The sequence below is a fragment of the Sus scrofa genome, chromosome 2 (genome assembly GCF_054392235.1).
Source record: "Sus scrofa isolate SSC_HxYL_T2T_F1_AM1 chromosome 2, Sscrofa_HxYL_maternal_Yorkshire_Landrace_v2.0, whole genome shotgun sequence".
Classification (NCBI taxonomy): domain Eukaryota; kingdom Metazoa; phylum Chordata; class Mammalia; order Artiodactyla; family Suidae; genus Sus; species Sus scrofa.
In genome coordinates, this window is record NC_139384.1 from 7,066,828 (window position 1) to 7,089,131 (window position 22,304).

Sequence of the window (22,304 nt, forward strand, 5' to 3'; positions counted from 1 at the left end):
AATTCCGCTCAGACCACCTCTCGCATCTTTCACTCGAACAGTGGGCACGAACGCCAGAAGGGTGGAGGGACTACTGCTCTTGGCACCAGGGAGAATGAGCAGGGCGCACAAGGGACCGGGGCACTTGGTACGGTCCACGCCCCGCCCCGCCCCGCCCCGCCGGAAGTGAGGTGTCTCACCCCCGAAGTTCCGGCTCGCAGGGGGTGGGGAGTGTTGTTAACCGGAGCCGCCTCCGCAGTCGCGGGGACTGAGCGGGCTCGCGGCGCTGGGCTCCTGGTGAGTGGGCGGGGGTCGGACCCGGGTTGTGGTTGGAGTAGGGGCCTGGACCTTTCCCCTTGAGGTCCCCGGGGTCGGCGCGCCCCCTCAGCCCCGCCGCCAGCTTTCGGCCTGTCAGCTGGAGATAGTTGCCCGCGCGGCCGCGCTCGCAGAGGCTGGGCCCCGCCTGCGACACTCGCAGCTCCTGGCGCTTACAGGTGCGCGGCCGCGGGGTCGACCCGGGTCCCTCTCCGTCCCGCCCCTGCATCCTGGCGGTCGGCCGTTTCTCCGGTGCCCCGAGTTGACACTTCCCCAGGGGGTTGGGGGGCGCCAGGGTTCCAGGCTGACGTACCCCGCCCGCTCCCGCCGGGCGCGCGTTGGAGCTGCCCACCCTGGCAGAGCTGTCACCGACGCTGTCGCCTACCCGGCGGCGCCCCCCAGCGCCTTGGCCTCTCCCGGTCCAGGCCGCCCATTCCCGCTTCTGGAGATTTCTGCGTTTGCATCCCACCCCATCACCGTCACTTTAGGGTCAGTGGGAGCAGTTCCCTCCTCCGACGCTGCTGCCTTTCCTCATTCTTCCCTAGAGGCGGCGGTTTGGCAGGCAGCGTGGAAAGAGTCCTAGCTTTGAAACAAGACTGACCCGGGCTCCAGGCCTTGCGTCAGTGTGGTCGCTTAACCCCTTTGAGGCTCAGTCTTGCCACTTGTGGAATGGGGGAGCATGGGCTCTTCTCGATGCGATGATGGGGGAATGAGGCTTTTCTTTCCCCTGTGTGTTAACACTGCGTCTCAGGCGCTGGGCTAGGTTTGCACGGGGTGGCATCACACAGCTGTGACCTTACCTTTCCTCTCCCACGCAGGTCCCCAGGCCAGGGCAATGTTCCGCACCGCCGTGATGATGGCGGCCAGCCTGGCGCTGACCGGGGCCGTGGTGGCTCACGCCTACTACCTCAAGCACCAGTTCTACCCCACTGTGGTGTACTTGACCAAGTCCAGCCCCAGCATGGCCGTGAGTTCAGGGCTCAAGGAGGGAGGAACTCTCTGGGAGGGAAGGAGGAGTCATCTTGAGCCAGGGGTGGGGCTCGAGCTCTGGTAAGTAGGAGAAAAATCGAGGGAGCCCACAGGCAGGGGGAGCTTTGAATAAATTAGTGATGGGGGGTGTGGAGAGGTTCCTGAATGGTGAGCCCCAAGCAGCGCGGAGCAGAAAGCCGGCTCAAACCATAGCCTCTCCTCCTCACTCCTAGGTCCTGTACATCCAGGCCTTCGTCCTTGTCTTCCTCTTGGGCAAGGTGATGGGCAAGGTGTTCTTTGGACAGCTGAGGGCAGCAGAGATGGAGGTAAGGTGTTCCTGGCCCCAAGGTGAGGGGCAGGGAGCTGGGCAGGCAGAATGTCTGAGCTCCACATCACTCGTTGCCAACCCCTAGCACCTTCTGGAACGTTCCTGGTATGCCGTCACTGAGACGTGTCTGGCCTTCACTGTCTTTCGGGATGACTTCAGCCCCCGCTTTGTTGCCCTCTTCACTCTCCTCCTCTTCCTCAAGTGTTTTCACTGGCTGGCTGAGGACCGTGTGGACTTTGTGAGTCGGGTCGGGGGAGATTTTCTGGAGCGGCTGGGGGGCAGGCTTGTGAGTGGGCGCTGGGTTGGGGATGCAGGATGAGCTCCAGCCTCCCTGACAGGCCCCTTTCTCTGCTCTGCTTCAGATGGAGCGCAGCCCCAACATCTCCTGGCTCTTCCACTGCCGCATTGTCTGTGAGTGAGATCCACGGGAGAGGAGAGGAGGGAGCTGGAGGGAGAAGAGGCAACATGAAGGACTGGAACAGGAAAAGTCAGTGACCGTGGACCTGTAGCGTAGAGCACAGGCTGCCCCTCGGCCGCAGCTGTACAGGAAAGATAATTTAGGAAGTTAATTTGCATCATCTCTGACCTGTTCCACTCTGGGGCTTTTCAACTGCCTGGCCCCTTAGCTCTTTGCCTCCTCACCTGGAGCTTGGGCCACCTTTGGGCAGAACCGGAGTTCCCAGGGGGCCGGGTTCAGCAGAGTGTGCTCACCTGACTAGATGGCTGGGGCCATGGTGGGCTTGAGGGTGGGAGCTGCCTTAGAGCAGGAAGTGGCTGTCAGGCCCTGGGCTGACCCCACCAACCTCCCATTTGGGGGGTCCCTACAGCCCTTATGTTCCTCCTGGGTATCCTGGACTTCCTCTTCGTCAGCCATGCCTATCACAGCATCCTGACCCGTGGGGCCTCTGTGCAGCTGGTGTTTGGCTTTGAGGTAAAACTGGCTTGGGAGGTTGGGAGGACAAGCCCAAGGTGGCCCTGCGTGTGCCTTGAGTAACTCAACAAACCCTCATGAGCATCTGCTCTGTGGCCAGCCCGCGTGGGCCACCAAGGAGCGGCTATCCGTCAGTCCCAGCCCCTGCCCGCTCCACACTTGCTCCGAGGAGAGTGGGGAAGCCATGGAAAGAGCCCCATGTGGAGGAGGAGCCCTGAGCTGGTGCTCAGGGAAGGCTTCCGGGAAGTTGATGCCAGAGGAGCTGGCTGTTGAGGGACAGAAGGGATTAGCCTGATAGACAACCGGGGCGGCCTGTCCGCTGCAGGGGAAGTGTATGTTCAGTGACAACACAGCTCTTGCTTATTGAGTGCCTACTGTATGCTGGGCTCTGTGCTGAGGCCCTGCGTCTCTTTCACCGAGCAAAGGCTTGCTGTGACAAAGGAGCAGTTAATTCTGTCCTTTACAGACAGGCACACTGAGGTTCCGAGGGCTCTAGCGAATTGCGCACCGTCTCAGTGGAGGAGCTAGGCGGACGCTGTGTCCAGGCCTGTGCTTGCGGCGCTGTGCTCTGCCGCGTGCAGGCCTGGGGACAGCGGAGTGTGGCTGGAGCGGGGGCTGCAGTCTCACGTCCCCTGTCCGCCCGCCCCAGTACGCCATCCTGATGACCATGGTGCTGACCATCTTCATCAAGTACGTGCTGCACTCCGTGGACCTGCAGAGCGAGAACCCCTGGGACAACAAGGCTGTGTACATGCTCTACACGGAGCTGTTCACAGGTGAGGCGAGCCTGGGCCTCCCCTGACCTGGCCTGGCCTCCCAGGCCCTGCCTGCCACGCCCTGTGACCCGCTGCTCTGCGCCCCTGCCCCCCAGGCTTCATCAAGGTTCTGCTGTACATGGCTTTCATGACCATCATGATCAAGGTGCACACTTTCCCCCTCTTTGCCATCCGGCCTATGTACCTGGCCATGAGGTGAGTCTTGCCCTGCCCTGCTCCCCCCACCCCCTGCTCCTCCTACTGAGCCCCCCCCCCCCCGCCGCCACTTCTACTGAAACTGTCCTCGTAGGCAGTTCAAGAAAGCTGTGACCGACGCCATCATGTCTCGCCGAGCCATCCGCAACATGAACACACTGTAAGTGGGCCAGTCCTAGCCACTCTCCCAAGCTGTGCCCTAGAGGCCGCGGCCTGCAGCTCTGGTCTCGACGTGTCCCTGGCCTGCCCTAACCAGGTATCCAGATGCCACCGCAGAGGAACTCCAGGCCATGGACAATGTCTGCATCATTTGCAGAGAAGAGATGGTGACGGGTGCCAAGAGACTGCCCTGCAACCACATTTTCCACACCAGGTGGGAGATGCCCTGAGGAGCCTGCACACCGGGCAGAGGCTCTGGAAGGCACACCCCCAGGGATCTGCTGACCATTGCCTGGTCTTCCCCCAGCTGCCTGCGCTCCTGGTTCCAGCGGCAGCAGACCTGCCCTACCTGCCGCATGGACGTCCTTCGGGCATCACTGCCGAACCAGTCACCACCACCCCCTGAACCTGCGGATCAGGGGCCACCACCTGCCCCCCACCCTCCACCACTCTTACCCCAGCCCCCCAACTGTGAGTGGCCCCCCTTATTTGGCCATCCAACACACTCTTGAGTCCTTGCCTTGCGTTGGGTAGGGGAGATACTGGGGGGAGTCGAGTCTCTGCCCTCTTGAAGCTCAGTCAGGGTGGGGGCAGGGGGATCACAGGAAGAGACGGGGCTGACTGCGGTCACATGTTACCAGCGCTGAGCTCAGAGCCTGTGGGAGCAGCGGCCAGAGCCCATCCACCAGTCCCTTGCTTGCGATTGGGAGCTTTGTTTGGACCTTTTCTCACCACCGCCCCTTCTCTCTCTGCAGTCCCCCAGGGCCTCCTGCCTCCCTTTCCTCCAGGCATGTTCCCGCTCTGGCCCCCCATGGGCCCCTTTCCTCCTGTTCCACCTCCCCCCAGCTCAGGGGAGGCTGCGGCCCCTCCTTCCACCAGTGCAGGTGAGCCTTTGGGGTTCTGCGGCAGCCAGGGGGGAGGAAGGGAAGGAGAGACCCCTCGACATTCACAAACTTCCTGTTGTCGCCCGTGAGCAGCCCTTTCTCGGCCCAGTGGAGCAGCCACAACCACAGCTGCTTCTCCTGCCTCCGCCCCCGCGCCTGGCTCTGCCTCCGCCCCCGAAGCCGGCCCCGCCTCGGGCTTCCCCTTCCCTCCTCCCTGGATGGGCATGCCGCTGCCTCCACCCTTTGGTAAGGGTTGTCTGGGGAGGCGGGAGGGCGTCAGGCCCAGGCAGCCCGGGCTGAGCCTCTGTCTCCCTCCAGCCTTCCCCCCAATGCCTGTGCCTCCTGCTGGCTTTGCCGGGCTGACCCCGGAGGAACTGCGGGCTCTGGAAGGCCATGAGCGGCAGCACCTGGAGGCCCGGCTACAGAGCCTGCGCAACATCCACACGCTGCTGGACGCTGCCATGCTGCAGATCAACCAGTACCTCACCGTGCTCGCCTCCCTGGGGTACGTCTACAGGGGACCCATGCGGGCAGGGGGGTGTGGGGCTGCCAAGAGAAGGCCCCCAGCAGTGGTTCTTGGCCTTTTTCTCTTCTGCCACCCTGTGACACCTGTTGATTCAGGTATCCTACCTGCGGGCACAGCAGGGTGTCAGGTTCTTGGTGCTTGTCTATCCTATTGCAGAAGGCCTATCTGGACCTAGAGAGGGAGGAGCCAACCTTGAATCTTGTTCCTTTATGTTTTTCTAAAGTCAAATTACTTGAAATTATCAGTACTTTATTTATCACCTGTACCCTCTTGACACAGGGTGACACTTTGGGAATCACTGCCCCTGATCTGAGATAGCAAATAAAGTCACTTGGAGCCAGCCTGAGTTCAAGTCCTGGTCCCATCACTCACTTGCTGTGCCTTCATCACCTTATTTAAATAGAGAAGTTCTAATTCCTATTTACTAGCGACGTGTGAAGTGCCTGGCACCCAGCAGCAACAGCACAGGCTTGGAGGGGAGCTGGAGGCTGAGACTTGTGTGCTCTGGGTTTGATCAGTGGACTGTCTTAGTTGGTAGCCTATAAGGTGCCCAGCAGCTCCGGGGGCAGGGGGAGGGATTCTGCAGTGTGGCGATGAACACGGTTTATAGTCAGTCTGTGGTATGGAATTACTGCAGTTCATACACTGTGTATTTGACTGTCTGCTGGTCTCTGGGCTGCAGAGGCCCAGTGGTGCTGGACTGCACCATGCAGGGCTCACCAAGGGCAGAGCCTGTCCACAGGCCAGGATGCCAAGGCCCTCCTCTTGTCCCTTCCCTTCCTAGGCCCCCCCGGCCTGCCACCTCAGCCAACCCGACTGAGGAGACCGCCCCTACAGCTGTCGCTGCTGCTTCCTCTGCCAGCATCCCCAGCTTTGAGGCCACCACCCCATCCCCAGAAGCCTCCCCACCAGCCCTGGAACCGGAAAAGCCTCCAGGTAGTTGCTGTCAGCCTGAGGCAGGGGTGGGGTGGCGGGCCTAGGGGACCTCTCTGGATGCCACCTCTGGATTTGTCTGTCCCCAGCTCCTGAGTCATCGGGCACCGAGGAGCTGCCCGAGGATGGGGAGCCTGATGCAGCGGAGCTCCGCCGCCGTCGCCTACAGAAGTTGGAGTCCCCGGTTGCCCACTGACACTGCCCCAGTCCTGGCCCCTGCCCCCACTCTTGAGCAGCCCTCTGCTGGAACACATCCTGCCACCAAGTGCCAGCTCCCTCTTTCTGCACCAGGGAGTAGCGACCCCCAGTTCTGAGGCAGAGGAGGTGGCACCCTAGACCAAGTGGAAAGGGGCTGAGGGCTTTCTCCAGCCCGTACAGTCCCGGGCAGCCATGGGGATCCGGGTCATTCCAGCCTTCCTCTCCAGCTCTTCAGCCATGCCGTGTTCTGCTGAGGCCCTGAAGGCAGCAAGGTGCTGCCTGGAGAAGCCCTCTGACCCCACCCGACCCCTTTCTGGGAGAAGGGGCAGCCCCTCCGAGCCCCCCTTGTGTGTGGAGTCACGCTGCAGCACCCAACAGTATTAGCTCCCGTTCCCAAGTGTGGACTCAAGGGCTGGAGGTGGGCCAGGAACCTGCTCCACGGCCCACCCACCGAGACTGGTACCCATGTCCTTTTCTTACCCTAGACTCCCCAGAAGCCTTTTGTGGTGGTGGCTGTGCCCCTTGTGCCCTGTGGCATTTCCATGTCTTACTGGCAACCACATAACTCAGGGAAAGGAGTGTCTGGGGTGGAGGAGCAGGTGGGCAGCACTGAGGGGCCCTGCTCTGCCCCTCCCCCCCAGGCCCTTTTCTCCCTGCAGTTTGTCTAAGGGGAGACTGTCCCTGGTCTCACCCAGCAGCCACTGCAGCCTCACTCCAGGCTGAGGGCTCGTGTGTGTGCGTGCGCGCTTCTGAACCACTGCAAGCCCCAGAACCAGCGGAAGGCCACTTCTTAACTTAGTTAAGAATTTTTCTTGAGTTTAGAAGAACTGGTATTACTTCCTTGCTACTGTCTTTTGGCTTAAATTTTGTCTTTGAATTTGAATGCTTGACCCCAGGAAAAGGTCGCAGGAGTGCCAAGCTCCTGGTCTTTCCAGTTGAGAAAAGGCTCTGGGCCAGGTAGGGACCACAGGAGCCAAGGCCTTGCCTGCCCCTGTCTTTTCCCCCTTGGTTTTGTGTTACAAGAGTTGCTGGAGACAGTTTCAGATGATTATTTAATTTGTAAATATTGTACAAATTTTAATAGCTTAAATTGTATATACAGCCAAATAAAAACTTGCATTAATGACTGGTGGAACTGATGCCATGGGATCCATGTGCGGGCTCCTTTTACTCAGGGGTAGATCAGTAACCTGGAACCTCCAGGAATGAGGGTTTAAAGTCAGCACTGTCCTTGGGCACACTGTCGAATATTAACATATTAGGAAAATATATCCGTTTTACACACGAAGAAAGCCCCAGAAAGGTGAAGTGCCTGGTCCTTAGGTCAGAGCACGCAGGGGAAGCCAGACTTCGAAACCTGCCACAGCCAGTTTGATACTGAGCTTGGGTGGGAATTCGGGCTTCTGGTCCTTGTGACTCCCAAGTACGAAGTTCCTAGGCTGGGGTGGGATGAGATGGCAGAGGCCAAAGGACAGCATCTTCCTGCCCGCAAACCCGCTGTCCAGCCCTGATACTAGGTCAGCACCCTGGGAAGGATGGCCCTTTGCTGGGCCGCCGGGAGCTCTTAAGCACCCCCTTGTGGGCAGGCCAGCTAGAGCTCATCCCTTAGCTTGCTGGAGCTGGGAACCCAGTCAGGCCCAACTCCAGTCTGGAAGAGTCCTGCTGGCGGCCCTCCTACCTCTGCGGGGTGGAAGGAGTGAGCCCAGGGGCTGATGTGCTGCACGTGGAACTGAAGACCTTCAGGACCCACGTCTGAGTCATCTTGTGTTCTGTGGCCCCTACCAAGCGGGCTCAGGATTTGTGCGGCAGTGACGGTGTGAGAGCCCAAGAAGGAACGTGCCCGGTGGGTCTGGCCTGTGCTGCCGTCTCCTGCAAACTGGGTTGGGCTGTTGCTTCCACCAGAGGGGTAGCCAGTTACCTCTGAAAGTTGAATGGCTGAGTCCAAGGAGCTCCCATGAAGGGAGAGCAGGAACAGGCCAAAGCGTGTGTGTGTGTGTGTGTGTGTGGCGGGGGGAGCAATTAACACCCCCGCCAGCTTGACTATTGCTGGTGGGTCTCTAGAGGCCCTCCCCAGCACACGGTCCCATTTCTTCCTTCATACAAGCAAGTCCCACTCGAAAGCCCTCCACCCTGGTCTCTACCTGCTGTCCCAGTTGCTCCCATGGTCACCTCCCTCCTCCTGAGACCCCAAGACTCCAGTCAGAGGGGGACACTGTGATGCACGCTGCTCAGCCGGGCTTCAGAAGCCCTTCTCCAGAAGCCAGGCTTTGAGCTGCTGGTCAAAGTAGCCCTTGACCCGAAGGGTACCTGTCACCTCATTGACCTGGGTGACAGGTGTCTTCCCCAGCAGCGGGCTCAGAAAATCTTCCACATCCTTCTGCAGGGCCTGGGGGGAAATAATAACACATCGGGCCTGGTCAGGAGACCCGACCCTCTTGCAGGCTCTCACCCCTTCAGCCCCCAAGGGGTCAGAATCGCCCCGAGCCACGCGCCCACTCACCCAAATGTCTCCCTCCACCTTGCGGATCACAGTCATCTGACGGTTGCCGTGTGTGATGTCCCTGTAGACGGGGATGTTGTGCATCCTCGAGCGCCGCACGAAGTAGGGCAGGCTGGGCGCAGGGTCTGCGGCAGGGAGGGGCGGTGATGAGGCAAAAGCTCCTAGACCTCGTGGCCCCTCCACCAAGGCCGTTCTCCGCAGAGTAGGCAGAGGGTCAGTGAACCCAACAGCAAAGCCACCTCCAGACTTGAGATCAGGAGACTTGCACTTGCCCTAAGTTTAGGACCAGGACCAGCCTGTTCTTGGTACCTCAAGGCCCAGCATAGGGCCTGGCACCAGGCACTCAAGAAGAAATGAAGTCAGGGCTATGCCTCTTTAGGTCCTCTGGAGCCAATCCTTGCTCTCCTCCACTGAAACAGGGAGGCTAAAATCAAGCTCTAGCACAAAAGGATGGGTATTTATTGGGGTTTTTTGTGGAGAAGAGGTTGGAACAGAGGTCTGGCCACATCCACAGCATGTGGAAATTCCTGGGCCCAGGATCAAACCCACACCATGGCAGGGACCTGAACCATAGCAGTGACAATGCAGGATCCTTAACCTGATGAACCACCAGGGAACTCCAGGGATGGGTATTTCTAAGCAATGAAAACCTACCACGGGCTGGGCTCTGCACAATGCATTTTATGTGCTGAGCAGATTATCTCTATTTTGCTGAAACTGAAGTTGGGAGAAGCTAAGTGACTTACTCAAAAATACTGGCAATAGGGAGTTCCTGCTGTTCACTAGTTGGGTTAAGAACCCAACTAGCATCCATGAAGGAGTGGGTTCAATCTCTGGCCTCGCTCAGTGCATTAAAGATCCAGCACTGGAGTTCCCGTCGTGGCGCAGTGGTTAACAAATCCGACTAGGAACCATGAGGTTGCGGGTTCGGTCCCTGCCCTTGCTCAGTGGGTTAACGATCCGGCGTTGCCCTGAGCTGTGGTGTAGGTTGCAGATGCGGCTCGGATCCCGCGTTACTGTGGCTCTGGTGTAGGCAGGCAGCGACAGCTCTGATTGGACCCCTAGCCTGGGAACCTCCATATGCCGTGGGAGCGGCCCAAGAAATAGCAAAAAGACAAAAAAAAAAAAAAAAAAAAAAAAAAAATCCAGCACTGCTGCAAGCTGTGGTGTAGATCACAGATGTGGCTCAGATCTGGCACTGCTGTGGCTGTGGCATAAACTGTCAGCTGCAGCTCTGACTCAACCCCTAGCCCAGGAACTTCCATATGCCTGGGGTGCAGCTCTAAAATGGAAAACAAACAAAAAACCCTGGCCAGAACTGCGAATCTGTGGATCCAGAACTGCCCAACTCCCAAGCTGTGTTCTCACTTATGGCCAGGGATGGGGGTAGGGGTCCAAGTTCTTGGGTCTTCTCTCCATGCTTCGCTTTTCCCACAGGGCAAGACCCCACCCCAATCGTGTGTGGGGGCGGTACTAGTAAAACAGTGCTCCATTCGGGGCCCTTCCCTGAACACAGACAGATGCTAGCTCGGGGTTGCCAGTCCTGAACCCACCGGGAATCCAGAGCCTCAGCCAGGGCAGAGACCCCTACGGAGGGGATGTTTTCCTGCAGCCTTCACGCCATCCCCAGAACCCTGCTCACCTCTGGGGGGCTGCCAGCCACTAGGAGTGGGATAATGTTCGTGCTTTGGGGGCTTTGGGATGCTGGCAGGGGGTAAGAGGCGCTCCACGAAATGGTATTCATCCACAGACTCCACGAAGCTGGGGTACTCAGGGGTCCCCTGGGTCTGGCTCTGAGGCAAAAACAAACAAACGACCATCTCCCATCAGCCCACCCACCACCCAGCCCCCAACAGGCAGACCTTTCCTCAAGCAGGAAAAGGAAACATTACAAGCAGAGAGAAGGGCTTAAAGAAAAGGCTGAGGCAGGAAAGCACCAGACTTCAGTCCCGGGTGCAGGATACTGAGGGGACTTAAAAAGAAGTTCAGGAACTCAGGCCCACCTCTCTTAGAATTTTTTTTTTTTTTTGATCTTTTTTTTTAGGGCCGCACCTTGACATGTGGAGATTCCCAGGCTAGGGGTCGAACTGGAGCTATACTACCTGTCTATGCCACAACCACAGCAACACCCAACCTACACCACAGCTCGTGGCAACCCCGGATCCTTAACCCACTGAGCGAGGCCAGGGATCAAACCCGCATCCTAATGAATGCTAATCGGATTCATTAACTGCTGAGCCACGATAGAAATTCCTCACTCAATTCTTATAATTTGATACATTAGGTATTTTATTATCTTCTTTTTATATCCAAGAAATATCAAGACATTAGCAAACAATCTACCTGAGGTCACATTCCTATCCTCCCATACTTCTCCCAGCAGATACCCAGAACTCCTGATAGGTCCCAGGGTCACAAAAAGAATCAGAAGAAAGATGTTCAGTCCTATACATTGTGAGTCTTAGGTTCCCAGAGGTGCCGCCAAGATCTGGGGCCAACCTCCAACGTCTACAACGGTGTCCCCTTCAAAAAATAAGGCAGCGGAGTTCTTTTGCGGGGCAGCGGTTAAGGATCCGGCGTTGTCACTGCTGTCTGCGGGGGCTGAGGTCGCTGCTCTGGCAGGTTCGAACCCTGAATTCCACATGTCTCGCGGCCAAAAAAATATTTTGTCTACGTGTGTGTGTGTGTGTGTACGTAAAATCAGCAAGAATCGATGCCCAGCACCTAGTTCTAACTCAGGCTGTCCTCCAATCATATTTCAGTATCTTAAGCCCCACAATCCGGAGCCCACTTCAGGCCCTGCCCCCTTCCCTCTCAGTCTAGTATCTGAGCTCCAGAAAAGCGACCCCCAAGAAGGGACGAGCAAGGGATAACAGCCTCACAACCAGCCCTCTGCTTCCAGCACCAGGCTCAGCGCTCTCACCAGCCGCCGTAGCCCGCAGCCCAGCGGGACGCCAGTTCTCCAGGCACGAAGTACACCGCAGAGCACAGTCGCCGCCATCTCGAACAGCCCAGGTACACTAGCTTTCTGCGCACGCAACCCGCCTGGTCCAGCCCCTTTATGATCGCTCCGCCCAGGACCGAGAGAACGCCTGCGCAAAGCGTAAGGAGGCGGAGCCAGGACGGCTCTGGGCGGTACAAAAATCAGAGATCTTGGCGGTCGCTCAGTAGTGACGTGGCACGCAGCAGGCGGAGAGGACGTGCGCGCCCTCGCTCCTTCCTCTTTCTCGACTCCATCTTCGCGGTAGCGGCAGGGGTGTCCGCGCTTCAGGTAAGATTTTGGCCTTGGATAGATCCGGAGGTCTTATTTGGGGCTTGGCTGCGAGGTTAGAAGGAACGGGGAAAAAAGAGGAAGAGGGCTGGTCTGGGGGCCTGGCCGATCCCCATCGGACCCCCCTGGCAGGTCCGGCCTTACCCACGTGAGACCCCGAGACCAGCTGCTCCCCGGCGCAGTCGCCCCCGGCCCATCCCCCATTACCTGATCCCTTCTGTCCCAGAGTATTTATTCTCTTACAGGCAACCCCTTTTTTTTTTTTCAGTCGCCAACATGCAGCTCTTTGTCCGCGCCCAGGAGCTACACACTCTCGAGGTGACCGGCCAGGAGACGGTCGCCCAGATCAAGGTGAGGCGTCGTAGTGTTTCCTGGGGTCTTTTGTGTTCGCCTTTGCCTTCCGCGGGAACGTTAATGAGTCTTGTTTTTCCATTTAGGCTCATGTAGCCTCGTTGGAGGGCATCGCTCCAGAAGATCAAGTCCTGCTCTTGGCAGGCACGCCCCTGGAGGATGATGCCATCCTCGGCCAGTGTGGGGTGGAGGCCCTGAGCACTCTGGAAGTAGCCGGCCGTATGCTTGGAGGTGAGTTAGGGAGCACTGTACCTTGAACTGCTTGTAAGTTCATGGGTGTAGGGTGTGGAGTTCAGGGTCCTCAATCCAGGGTGGTTCTTCATGTTTCCCTCCCTCAAGAGGAACTCTTGAGAGGTCTGTGAGAAACTTCTCTAGACGGTAGTTCTATTTCAGTCACTTTCTAAATAGATCCTTGTCTATGTCTCAGTTTCCTCAGGAAAATCAGGAGGTTAGAGCAGATCACCAAGGTGCTCTCTAGGTCTTGTTTAAAGTCAGGAGCTGGAGTTCCCTTTGTGGCTAAGCAGGTTACAAACCCAACTAGTATCCATGAGGATGCGGGTTCCACCCCCTGGTCTTGCTCGGTGGATTAAGGATCCCAAGTTGCCATGAGCTGTGGTGTAAGTCAGGAGCTGGAAAATCCTGAAGTGAAACCCCAGGATGTACTAGACTGGATATTCTTGGTCAGAGTTCAGATCTCTACGACTTTGTTTTAATTCCCTGTTGGGCCCATCTTACCTTTAAAGCTTGAGTTGAGGGAGAAAGGATTCTGCTGGGTGGGGCCTTCTTGTTCTAACTGCTGTCCTCCTTTCTTACCACAGGTAAAGTTCATGGTTCCCTGGCCCGTGCTGGGAAAGTCAGAGGTCAGACTCCCAAGGTGAGTGAGAGTATTAGTGGTGGTGTTTGGACTTTTTTTCCCCTGACACAGCTAAGCCAAAACCTTTGGCTCTTGCCATGTTTGCTCTCTTCCTGGCTGGCAGTGAACCTGAGGGAAGGTGGAAGAGGCAACCCTGGGCTGATCAAATCTCCCTTTTCCCAGGTGGCCAAACAAGAGAAAAAGAAGAAGAAGACCGGCCGGGCCAAGAGACGTATGCAATACAACCGGCGCTTTGTCAATGTCGTGCCCACCTTTGGCAAGAAGAAGGGACCCAATGCCAACTCTTAAGTCCTTTGTAATCCCGGCTTTCACTAATAAAGCCACTTAGTCCAATCATCTCATTGTTTCATCTTCATTTGTGCAGGCCTCAGAGAGAGATGTGGCTTCTAGTTCTAGGGCTGGTGTTGTGAAAAACAGGTCTCGTTTTGGTTTCTTAGCAGTGGAGTAGAGTCAGCAACTTGGAGGGGGGGGCGGAAGGCTGGTAAACCAATTGGTCCTAGTGATTTTGTTTGTTCTGACTGGCTGGTTTTGCTAACCTAATCAGTTTGATTATTTCAGTGTTTCTAGAAGTGGGGTTCTCTGGGGTCGATTTAGGTTCCCTCCTAGCAATGCATGCATACCATTCAGAGTCTGCCGGTTCTTGGAATACGGCATGTTATGCGGTGAAGACTTTAGGCTCTAGACTTGAACTGTCTTGAGTTTGGATACTTGTTGCATTTATTTACTGGCATGAACTATTTAATCTCTGCCATCATCTCTTGAGAGTTGCTGTGAAGATTAAATTGTGTCAAGTGCTTAAATCCGAATCTGCCTGCCACGTAGAAAACACAAACATGTTGGCTATTTGTGTCTTTTGTAGTGATCGTTCTGGAAGATACTGGCCCCCATGCCTTCTAGGAGTTTAGCATGTTGTGCGGAAAACAAGGGAACTAAATACTTAAAAGTGTTACAGTTTCAAAGAAAAGTAGGCAGGGTGCTGTAATGAAAGGGAGTGTGAGGGCAGAGAGCTATACCCTATCTTTCGGGAGGTCTGAGGATGGGCTATGTGAGACGTGAAACAGGAGCCCATCAGGAAGTGAGATGGTGAGAGTTCAACCAAGAGAACTGTGTGCAAAGGTGTGTGCAGGTCTGCAGGGTCTTGTCAGACATGGAGAAGAGTTTGGGTTGGAGTCCCAAGTGCAATATAAAGTTACCAAGTGCAGGTAAGGGTTTTAACAAGGGTCTCGTGTGATCTGACTTGTCTAGTATTTTCTTTGGCTGACTTTTCTGGAGGGCTGGCAGGTAAGAAAATTAGGAAGCCAGTTAAGCTGATGCCATCCAGTTGAGGAATAAGTAGCTTCGGCCACCAGTGGTGGAGGGGGTGCAAAAAATGAGCAGACTCATCAAATCCATCCAGAACTTGGTGGGCAAATAGATGGGCCATGTTGAGATAAAGACAAGGCATTTCGAAGGCAGCCCAAAGGCAGGACTGGGTGTGAGTGAAGGACCACAGAACTAGAGCTTACTTTCAGGGGTGCCATGGCTCGAGGCACAGTTTGTGGGTCAGTCACTCCCCCACACCACTACCACAAACTAAGCTCTATTAGGACAGGTACTCTTTTGTATATGGTCACACCCCAGTGCTGCTGCAGTCAGATTTCCTTTCTCTCTCTCTCCCCCTCCTTTCTTTCTCTTTTTCATTTTAGGGCCTCACCTGCAGCATATGAACATTTGGAGGTTCCTACCTGGGCTAGGGGTTGAATCGGAGCTGCAGCTGCTGGCCTACATCACAGCCAGAGCGACGCCAGAGCCAAGCCTATGGGACTTACGCTGCAGCTTAGCGCACGGCAATGCCGCATCATTAACCCACTGAGTGAGGCCAGCGATCTAACCAGCATCCTCATAGGTACTAGTTGAGCTCTTAACCCACTGAGCCACAACAGGAACTCCCTGCAGTCAAATTCTTAACCTACTGCACCACAGTGGGAACTCTCTGCCTTTTTGCTCCTCAGTGTGTTACCGGTGCCTAGCGTGGAGGGCAAAGTTAAGCAGGAGCTCAGATATTTGTTAATGTTGCTTTCTTAAAAGGCGAAATGTGCATGATAATGTGAGAAAATAAAATGTATACATGTATGTGTAACTGGGTCACCATGCTGTACAGTAGAAAAAAAAATTGCATCAGGGAAATAATTTTTAAAAAATTTAAATGGAGTTCCCATTGTGGCACAGCAGAAGCGAATCCGACTAGGAACCATGAGGTTGTGGATTTGATCCCTGGCCTTGCTCAGTGGGTTAACAATCCAGCATTGCCGTGAGCTGTGGTGTAGGTGGCAGACGCGGTTCAGATCTGGCATTGCTGCTGCTCTGGCACAGACCAGCAGCTGCAGCTCTGATTAGACCCCTAACTCAGGCAGGTGCAGCCCTTAAAAAAAAAAAAAAAAAAAGGACAAAAAAAAGGAGGGGGAAATGTCCCCAACACACACGCCCAGTCTAGACTAGGTGCCCCACTTCGGCCTTCCTTCCACTCCGCTTTGTGTCCAGCGCAGAGACGTCTCATCTCCAATGGGCTTGGCATATAATAGGTGCTCAGCAAAGATCGATTGGGTTTCGCCACAGCGCTTTATCGTGCAAAAAAGGCAACCACTAGGGGGCGAGCTGGCACCACCAGAGCGCCCTGCGGGACGCAATATCTTTCCCAGCGCGCAGGGTGGGGCTCCGCGGGAGGCGTGGACGGTGCTCGCAGCTCTCGCTCCTCCCCTAGCGCTGCTCGAGAGAGGGGTGGGGCTTGACTGCCGAGTGCGGGCGGAAACTGCCGAGAGTCCTCAGGGCTCAGACTCTGCGCTCCGTCGGCCCCGCGGAGAGGCGGAAGTAACCGAGAAGCGCCGGAAGTTTCCGATCCTGTGCGTTCCCGGGTGGCCTGCGGCGCCAGTTGCCATGGAGCCGGCCGGGCCCTGTGGTATCTGCCCGGCCGGGGAGGCCCAGCCGGCGCGCTACACCTGCCCTCGCTGTAATGTGCCCTACTGCTCGCTGCGCTGCTACCGGGCGCATGGCACCTGCGCTGAAGACTTCTACCGTGACCAGGTGCTGGGAGAGCTGCGCGGCCGCAGCGCCTCACCCAGCCGCCTGGCCAGCGCCCTGCGCCGGCTGCGTCAGCAACGCGAGACCGAGGATGAGCCCGAGGACGCAGGCCTCAGGCCTGGCCCGGCGCCCGGCGGCCTCTCAGGACTCTGGGAGCGGCTGGCCCCGGCCGAGAAGGCGGCTTTCGAGCGGCTGCTGAGCCGGGGCGAGGCCGGGCGGCTGCTGCCCCCGTGGCGGCCGTGGTGGTGGGGTCGTGGGGCCGGGCCGAGGCTTCTGGAGGAACTGGGTGATGCTCCGGGCCGTGACGCCGATGAGCTGGAGCCTGCCCCCGCGGGGTCGCCGCCGGAACCCGTCAAGGATGAGCCCGCGGCCGCCGGGCCGACTCCCGGAGACGCCCCCGGGGTCTGCGCGCCCGCCGTGCCCACCCGGATCCCCACACTGGCCAGCCTGAGCAGGGGCCGCGCGTCGCCGCTCGTGCGCTTCCAGCTGCCCAATGTGCTGTTCGCCTACGCACACACTCTGGCCCTGTATCACGGCGGCGACGAGGCGCTGCTCTCCGACTTCTGTGCCACGCTGCTCGGCGTTTCTGGAGCCCTGGGCGCCCAGCAAGTCTTCACCTCTGCCGAGGAAGCCCTGCAGGCCGCAGCCCATGTGCTGGAAGCAGGCGAGCATCCGCCCGGGCCCCTGGGCACACGGGGTGCCATGCGAGAAGCCGCCCGCATCTTGCTGGGTGAGGGCCCGGCCAACCAGAAAGGCTACACGCTGGCAGCCCTGGGGGACCTGGCTCAGACCCTGGGCCGGGCCCGGAAACAAGCCGTGGCCACCGAAGAGCGAGATCGCCTCTACCGGGCCCGAAAGAAGTGCCAGTTCCTGCTGGCTTGGACGAACGAAAATGAAGTGGCCCTCACACCGTTGGCTCTAGACTGTGCCAGGGCGCACCGAGCCCACGCTGTCGCAGCCGAGGAGGTGGCAGCCCTCACTGGGGAGCTGGAGCAGCTTTGGGGAGGCCCCTTGCCACCTGCCCCCAGGACTCTCATTGAGGAGCTCCCGGGCTGAACTGGAGACACTCTGTCATTAATAAAACTGCGACTGGTCTGCCCTGTCACAGGTGCCCATTTCTGAGTGACAGCTGTTGTCCCAGCCACCCCCAGACTACCTCTCAGCTTCTCCCAGATCAGGGCTGACCCAGCTATTTCTTAAACAGCCTGGCCCCAGAAAGGAAGAGAAGCACCACCAAGGGTTCCAGATGTTTATCCAAGGGGGAAGAGCAGCCCATCCACTCCGTTTTTGAGCATGGGCTTCATCTTGCCCTTGCTCCAACCCCCTGTCTGAGGCTGTTCACCGCTGCCTGTTGGAGCTCAGGGTGGGGTAGGGTGCCAGCCCTAAAGTCCCAGGCATGTCCAGGCCCCTGGTGCTGGGTGTGCTGGCAGATGGGCCTGCCTGCATATGCCCGGCCTGGGGTGCATGGAGCTACTTCAGTAGACATAGGGCATGATTCGGTAGGGCACCCGCCGGCAGTATTCGTGCCAGGCCAAGCCATACTTCTGTAGACACTGCTGCTCATCGCGGGCCTCCCGGTGCACCAGCAGCGCAGTGAAGTAGAGGAGGTAGAAGTAGGGCAACAGGTGGGACACCCCTGGGGGGAGAGGGGTCTCTGACCACTCAGCCAGCCCCCCAGATCACAAAGGTTTCCACAGTTCATGGCTCACAGGGGCATCAGGGCTCAGTGGTGACAGGTCCAAGGGCTGCGGGGGTTGCTGATGGCGCTAGGCTGTCACTGAGGTCTGCCACGCCAAGTCCATCCCCAGCCCCAACTACTCCCTCCATTCCACACCCTGCTCGGGCATCCTGTGGTACCCCTCTGCCTCTGCCCCACACATGCCTGCGGCCCTTGCCGGGGGCCCACCCAAGCCACTCACCGCAGGGCAGGGACCAGGCCAGAGCCATGATGAGGTCTCCAAGGTAGTTGGGATGGCGGACCATACCCCACCATCCGGACACCAGCAGCTGTCGCCCTGTGGCTGTAGGGATGGTCTCAAGGTCTGAAAAAAGACAGGTGGTGGGATGGGGGACCCCTCTGGAAGTCCAGCTGCCCCACCTCGCAGCACCCTAGAAACCCAGCTCACCGGCCACTCTGGGATCAGAAGGATTCTTTCGGAAGGTGTTTTTCTGAGAATTGGCTCCACGGAAAATGTAGTATCCAACAGCTGGGGGAAAGCGTGAGCAGGCGGTCAGGGACCTTCTGTCTGCTCCCGGCCACCTACCCACAGCCCAGACTCTGCCTGAAGCCTCGGGACCCAGCGCTTGGCTTTAAAGACGTTCACGAGGCTTCGCCCCTGCCTAGTGGGTGCTGAATAAATAGTGAATGAGTGAAAGGGGGAGGGAGGGTGCTGCCCTTTCCTGACTGACCGTTGATGAGGCAGATGACCGATGCCCCGGGTAACCCCAGGGGCTGTGGGTGGTACAGCAGGAACTGCGCCTGCAGGCTGTAGGTGAAAGGGACCCAGGCGAGGTCCCCGAAGGCCAGCATGAAGCCAAACCCATCGTGGATGATGTCCATGGTGGTGAGGACCGCCTCCTGCAGGGACAGGACCCAGACACACACTTAGAGCCACGAGGGCCTCCGGCGCCCTTCCCTTCCCCCGCACCCGCCACCCAGTCCAGCCTCACCTCGTGCCAAAGGGCATCTCCCACGTATAGTAGCTGGAAGCCATTGACCAGCCACATGGCCAGTGAGGGACTCCCGCGAAGTTCTGCCTCCTGCATCAGCAAGGCCAGGTTGATGAGGACCTGGGGTGAGGCGGACGGTCAGGCAGGGCAGTCTGGCCCCGGCCCGTCTCCGCAGAGTGGCAGCACCTGGCCCCTTCTCTCTGAATCCAGGGACAGAGAGCCTGCAATGGTCCCCGTCCTGATGCACTCCCCGCCCGTTTTCTCTAGCCTTGTCCTGCCGTGTTCCCTTTGGGAGAGCAGCGTATGGAGCAAGTGGACGCTTCAGGCTTGAGAGTTAAAGTAGCCGTGGCTGGACTTCCTGTTGTGGCGCAGCGGAAACGAATCCAACTAGTATCCATGGGGATGCGGTTTCAACTCCTGGCTTCGCTCACTGGGTTAAGTATCTGGCGTTGCTGTGGCTTTGGTGTAGGCGGGCCACTGTCGCTCTGATTCAACCCCTCACCTGGGAACCTCCATATGCTGTTGGTGAGGCCCTAAAAAGAAAAAAAAAAAAAAAATAGCCCTGGTTTTGAATCTCAGCTTTGCCACCTGGATAAGTTGCTCTTACCCTCTGCTAGAGTCTACTTTCCCCACCTCCACGTGGAAAATGGAGATAGTCGTGGACCCACCTCATGGGGCCGAGGACTCACTGACTTGTGCGAAATGCTAGGCATGGTGTGTTTGGCACACGGTAAGTGCTCCCTAATGATTAGCTGGCAGCCAGCCTTACTGAGCAGCCCCACTCTGGTAGCACGGGGCTTGGCGCCGTCATTAAGGCTACTGCTTATAATCCTCACCAGAGTCTTGGGAGGAGGGTCTTACTTTATCCCATTTCACACCTGAAGAAACGGACCGGGAGGCCAGGATCCTGGTCCGTGATGGGCACTCGGCACTCCCCCTGCCCCTGGATGGGGTACTTCCAGGGTGACAGGGACCTTGCCCAAGAGACCCTTCAGTACGGGTAGTTATACCCAAAAAGCACAGCTGGCCTGTCATCAGGGCCACCAGTGATAGGTTGCTAAACCCAGGGATCAATTTGAAGTTCTGCATCACTTTGACCCATGGGACCAGGATCATTCTCTCATCTTGAAATAGCTTTTGCACTTGACCGCTTGATTTAAAGTTGCACCTGCTCTCCTAACTCCCTCCCCCATCTCCGTAACACTTAGCATCCCGTGACATGGGGTATATATGTGACTTATTTTGTGTCTGACTTTCCCACTAGAATGTAGACTTCATGAAGACAGAGAGATTTGTCTTCCTTTATGGTAACTTACTTTTCCTTTTGTCTCCCAGTACCTAGAGCAGTGTTTAGGGCACATGGTGGACTCAACACATATTTGTGAAATGAATGAATGAATAATGATTTTATGTCTGCACAAAATTAGCCCTGCCCTGCCCAGGCACTGCTCACCCCTGCCCCCGCCCCGCCTCCTGGCTGGAGGCCCACTTAGCCATGCCCGGCATACCCAGCCGATGAGGCCAGGCCGCAGTTCGCAGAAATATTTGAAGTCAAAGGAACAGATGCGTGGGTTGAGCTCCCGTCCCAGGAAAAAGTCGTAAACGGGGTTGCCTGGAGAATAATGGAGGGTGAAGCTGCCGCCAAACACCCCCATCTGCTTCCATCTACACGCTACTGGGCCTCCTCTCACCTGAGTTCCCGCCAGGTGCCAGGGCGGAGGCAGGGGCTACCAGAGCCTTCAGATAGAGAAGGAGGCTGCCGACGAAGGCGATGAGGGTGGCGGAAAATGCCAAGGGCAGGAGCATTTCTGGGAGCGCGCCCAGGGGCAGCCTGGCTAACACCCCCAGGCCCACCAATAGGGCTGTCAGCACCAGGGCCTGGAAGCCTGAACCGCACACAGTGAGTCCTGGGGATTGCAGCCCTCCACCTCTGCCCCAGCCCAGTACACACACACGCACGCACGCACGCACGCACACACACACACACAGCCTAAAGCCCAGGGAGGTCGCAAACCTTGCCCTAAGCCATTAGGCTGAAACCTTGGCTTTTGGAGGGTCACCCCGACCACTTCTCTGATGCACAGAGTCGCAACCAATGCTGTAGTAAGAGTGAAGGAACGAGGGGTGTGGAGACGGCCAGTGAACTCCCCTATGTCTGTCCTGAGCGGAAAGTCGCGGGCTCACCTCCATGGGCCTTCCGTCTAAGCCTGGGGCTCCACCTCCACCCCCCCACCCCCCCACCCCCGCAACTCTTGGGCGCAAGGCCCCAGCCCCCAGGCACCGTTAATGGGGTAGAGCAGTCGTCTCTTGTTCTTCAGTTCCTGCCCCTCGGCCACCTGCACGCACAAAAGGTTCTGATGAGGGTTGAGGGGCCTTTCTTTCTTGCCGAGCCCGTCCCCCCGCCTGTCCGCCTCCCCCGCGCCTCCACGAACCGAGTCCACACCTGGCGCGCCGGCAAGAGGTAGAGCGCCGCCTGCAGGCCGAGCCAGGCGAGACACAGAAACAGCGCCCACGGGCTCCACAGCATCTCGAGTCCGGGCAGGTAGGGGGGTGGGCCCAGGAGACGCGCCGGGCCCGAACGGGCTGCCAGTAGCAGGTGGAACATGGTGGCGGGGAGCAGCAGCATCAGCGCCGCAGCACCTAGGGAAGGGGGCGATCGCGTCCGGCGCCCACTCGCCAACTCTCCCCGACCCCACAGGCGCGCAGTCGTATCCAGGGCCCCTCAGCATTCCCACCGCTGTCTTCCATGTCACGTTCTCAGTTCTTAGCCCCCTTCTTTGACTTACATCTTGGTCTCTGTCCCCAGGTCCCCTCAAAGGCTCTGCTCCTGCTCCCCCTACTCTGTCCAGTCCTCTGCTCCACAGATGCCCTGCTCTGCAGCCCCCAGAACTGGTTCCTCCTCGGCCCCCTCTCCAGACACTCCCCCGCAACCCCCCGCGACCCCTTTGCTTCCTTAATAACCCGCAAAACCTTTTGTCCTCTGATTCTGCCCCTTCACCTTCTTCTTCCTCGCTAAGCCTCTGGCCCCAAGTCCCCCCCGCTCTGCCTTATTACCCAGGGGTCCTCCGAATTCCAGCGGGGCCCGGGGGCCCTGAGGAGGGGCCATGGTCTCCGCTCCGCCGGAAGGTCTGTCAAGGAAACACGGCCCACCCCATCCCCCAGGAGATGGGCTCGGTGGCGCAGAGACCCAGCCCAGCTGGGCTTGCACCTGTCTGAGCCCTGAGCTCGGACAGCGGCCGCTTTTGTCCCGACGTCTTTAAGTGGACCCGCCCCCGGCCCATCCTGGGCCCAGCAGGCCAGCCAATCAGCTCTCGGGGGCGAGAACGACGCGAGTGCCTCCACAGCCGGCTCACAGCTCCACCCCCACCCCCGCCAAAGACAGGGAGGA

The 22,304-nt window shown here is 58.0% G+C and overlaps 5 protein-coding genes across 11 annotated transcripts; 3 read left to right on the forward strand and 2 right to left on the reverse strand.

Moving 5' to 3' along the window:
• Positions 1 to 198: 198 nt before the first annotated feature.
• SYVN1 (synoviolin 1) lies at positions 199 to 7,319 on the forward strand. Of its 3 annotated transcripts, none has more exons than XM_021082864.2 (16): positions 199 to 473; positions 1,113 to 1,261; positions 1,497 to 1,589; positions 1,677 to 1,829; positions 1,954 to 2,002; positions 2,419 to 2,522; positions 3,172 to 3,298; positions 3,394 to 3,493; positions 3,588 to 3,653; positions 3,750 to 3,866; positions 3,960 to 4,123; positions 4,408 to 4,536; positions 4,630 to 4,782; positions 4,855 to 5,041; positions 5,847 to 5,998; positions 6,085 to 7,319. In XM_021082864.2, the coding sequence occupies exons 2-16, from the start codon at positions 1,130 to 1,132 to the stop codon at positions 6,189 to 6,191; spliced, it is 1,833 nt and encodes a 610-aa protein (XP_020938523.2). In that variant the 5' UTR covers positions 199 to 473; positions 1,113 to 1,129; the 3' UTR covers positions 6,192 to 7,319. The 3 variants fall into 3 exon arrangements, with proteins under 3 accessions (XP_020938523.2, XP_084866887.1, XP_003122589.2); XM_085010761.1 differs by having other exon boundaries at positions 199 to 301; positions 1,126 to 1,261; XM_003122541.5 differs by having other exon boundaries at positions 199 to 276.
• Positions 7,245 to 11,718, reverse strand: MRPL49 (mitochondrial ribosomal protein L49). The gene is given in 4 exon segments (NM_001245013.1): positions 7,245 to 8,579; positions 8,694 to 8,818; positions 10,336 to 10,486; positions 11,617 to 11,718. Coding segments are annotated over 4 exon segments (501 nt in total). The 5' UTR covers positions 11,695 to 11,718; the 3' UTR covers positions 7,245 to 8,432.
• FAU (FAU ubiquitin like and ribosomal protein S30 fusion) lies at positions 11,528 to 13,527 on the forward strand. The gene is given in 5 exon segments (NM_213937.2): positions 11,528 to 11,964; positions 12,233 to 12,315; positions 12,402 to 12,546; positions 13,134 to 13,189; positions 13,352 to 13,527. Coding segments are annotated over 4 exon segments (402 nt in total). The 5' UTR covers positions 11,528 to 11,964; positions 12,233 to 12,240; the 3' UTR covers positions 13,478 to 13,527.
• On the reverse strand, positions 11,858 to 22,135 carry TM7SF2 (transmembrane 7 superfamily member 2). Of its 5 annotated transcripts, none has more exons than XM_085010763.1 (10): positions 21,971 to 22,135; positions 21,360 to 21,556; positions 21,198 to 21,252; positions 20,608 to 20,802; positions 20,425 to 20,528; positions 18,917 to 19,036; positions 18,656 to 18,824; positions 18,373 to 18,453; positions 18,166 to 18,288; positions 11,858 to 12,012 (listed from the first exon to the last, which is right to left on the reverse strand). In XM_085010763.1, the coding sequence occupies exons 1-10, from the start codon at positions 22,020 to 22,022 to the stop codon at positions 11,858 to 11,860; spliced, it is 1,251 nt and encodes a 416-aa protein (XP_084866889.1). In that variant the 5' UTR covers positions 22,023 to 22,135. The 5 variants fall into 5 exon arrangements, with proteins under 5 accessions (XP_084866889.1, XP_003122590.2, XP_084866890.1 ...); XM_003122542.5 differs by lacking the exon at positions 11,858 to 12,012 and adding an exon at positions 17,482 to 17,882; XM_085010764.1 differs by lacking the exon at positions 11,858 to 12,012 and adding an exon at positions 17,482 to 17,882 and having other exon boundaries at positions 20,608 to 21,076.
• ZNHIT2 (zinc finger HIT-type containing 2) lies at positions 16,033 to 17,351 on the forward strand. The gene has a single exon (XM_003122543.5). The coding sequence runs from the start codon at positions 16,103 to 16,105 to the stop codon at positions 17,300 to 17,302; it is 1,200 nt and encodes a 399-aa protein (XP_003122591.3). The 5' UTR covers positions 16,033 to 16,102; the 3' UTR covers positions 17,303 to 17,351.
• Positions 22,136 to 22,304: the final 169 nt, after the last annotated feature.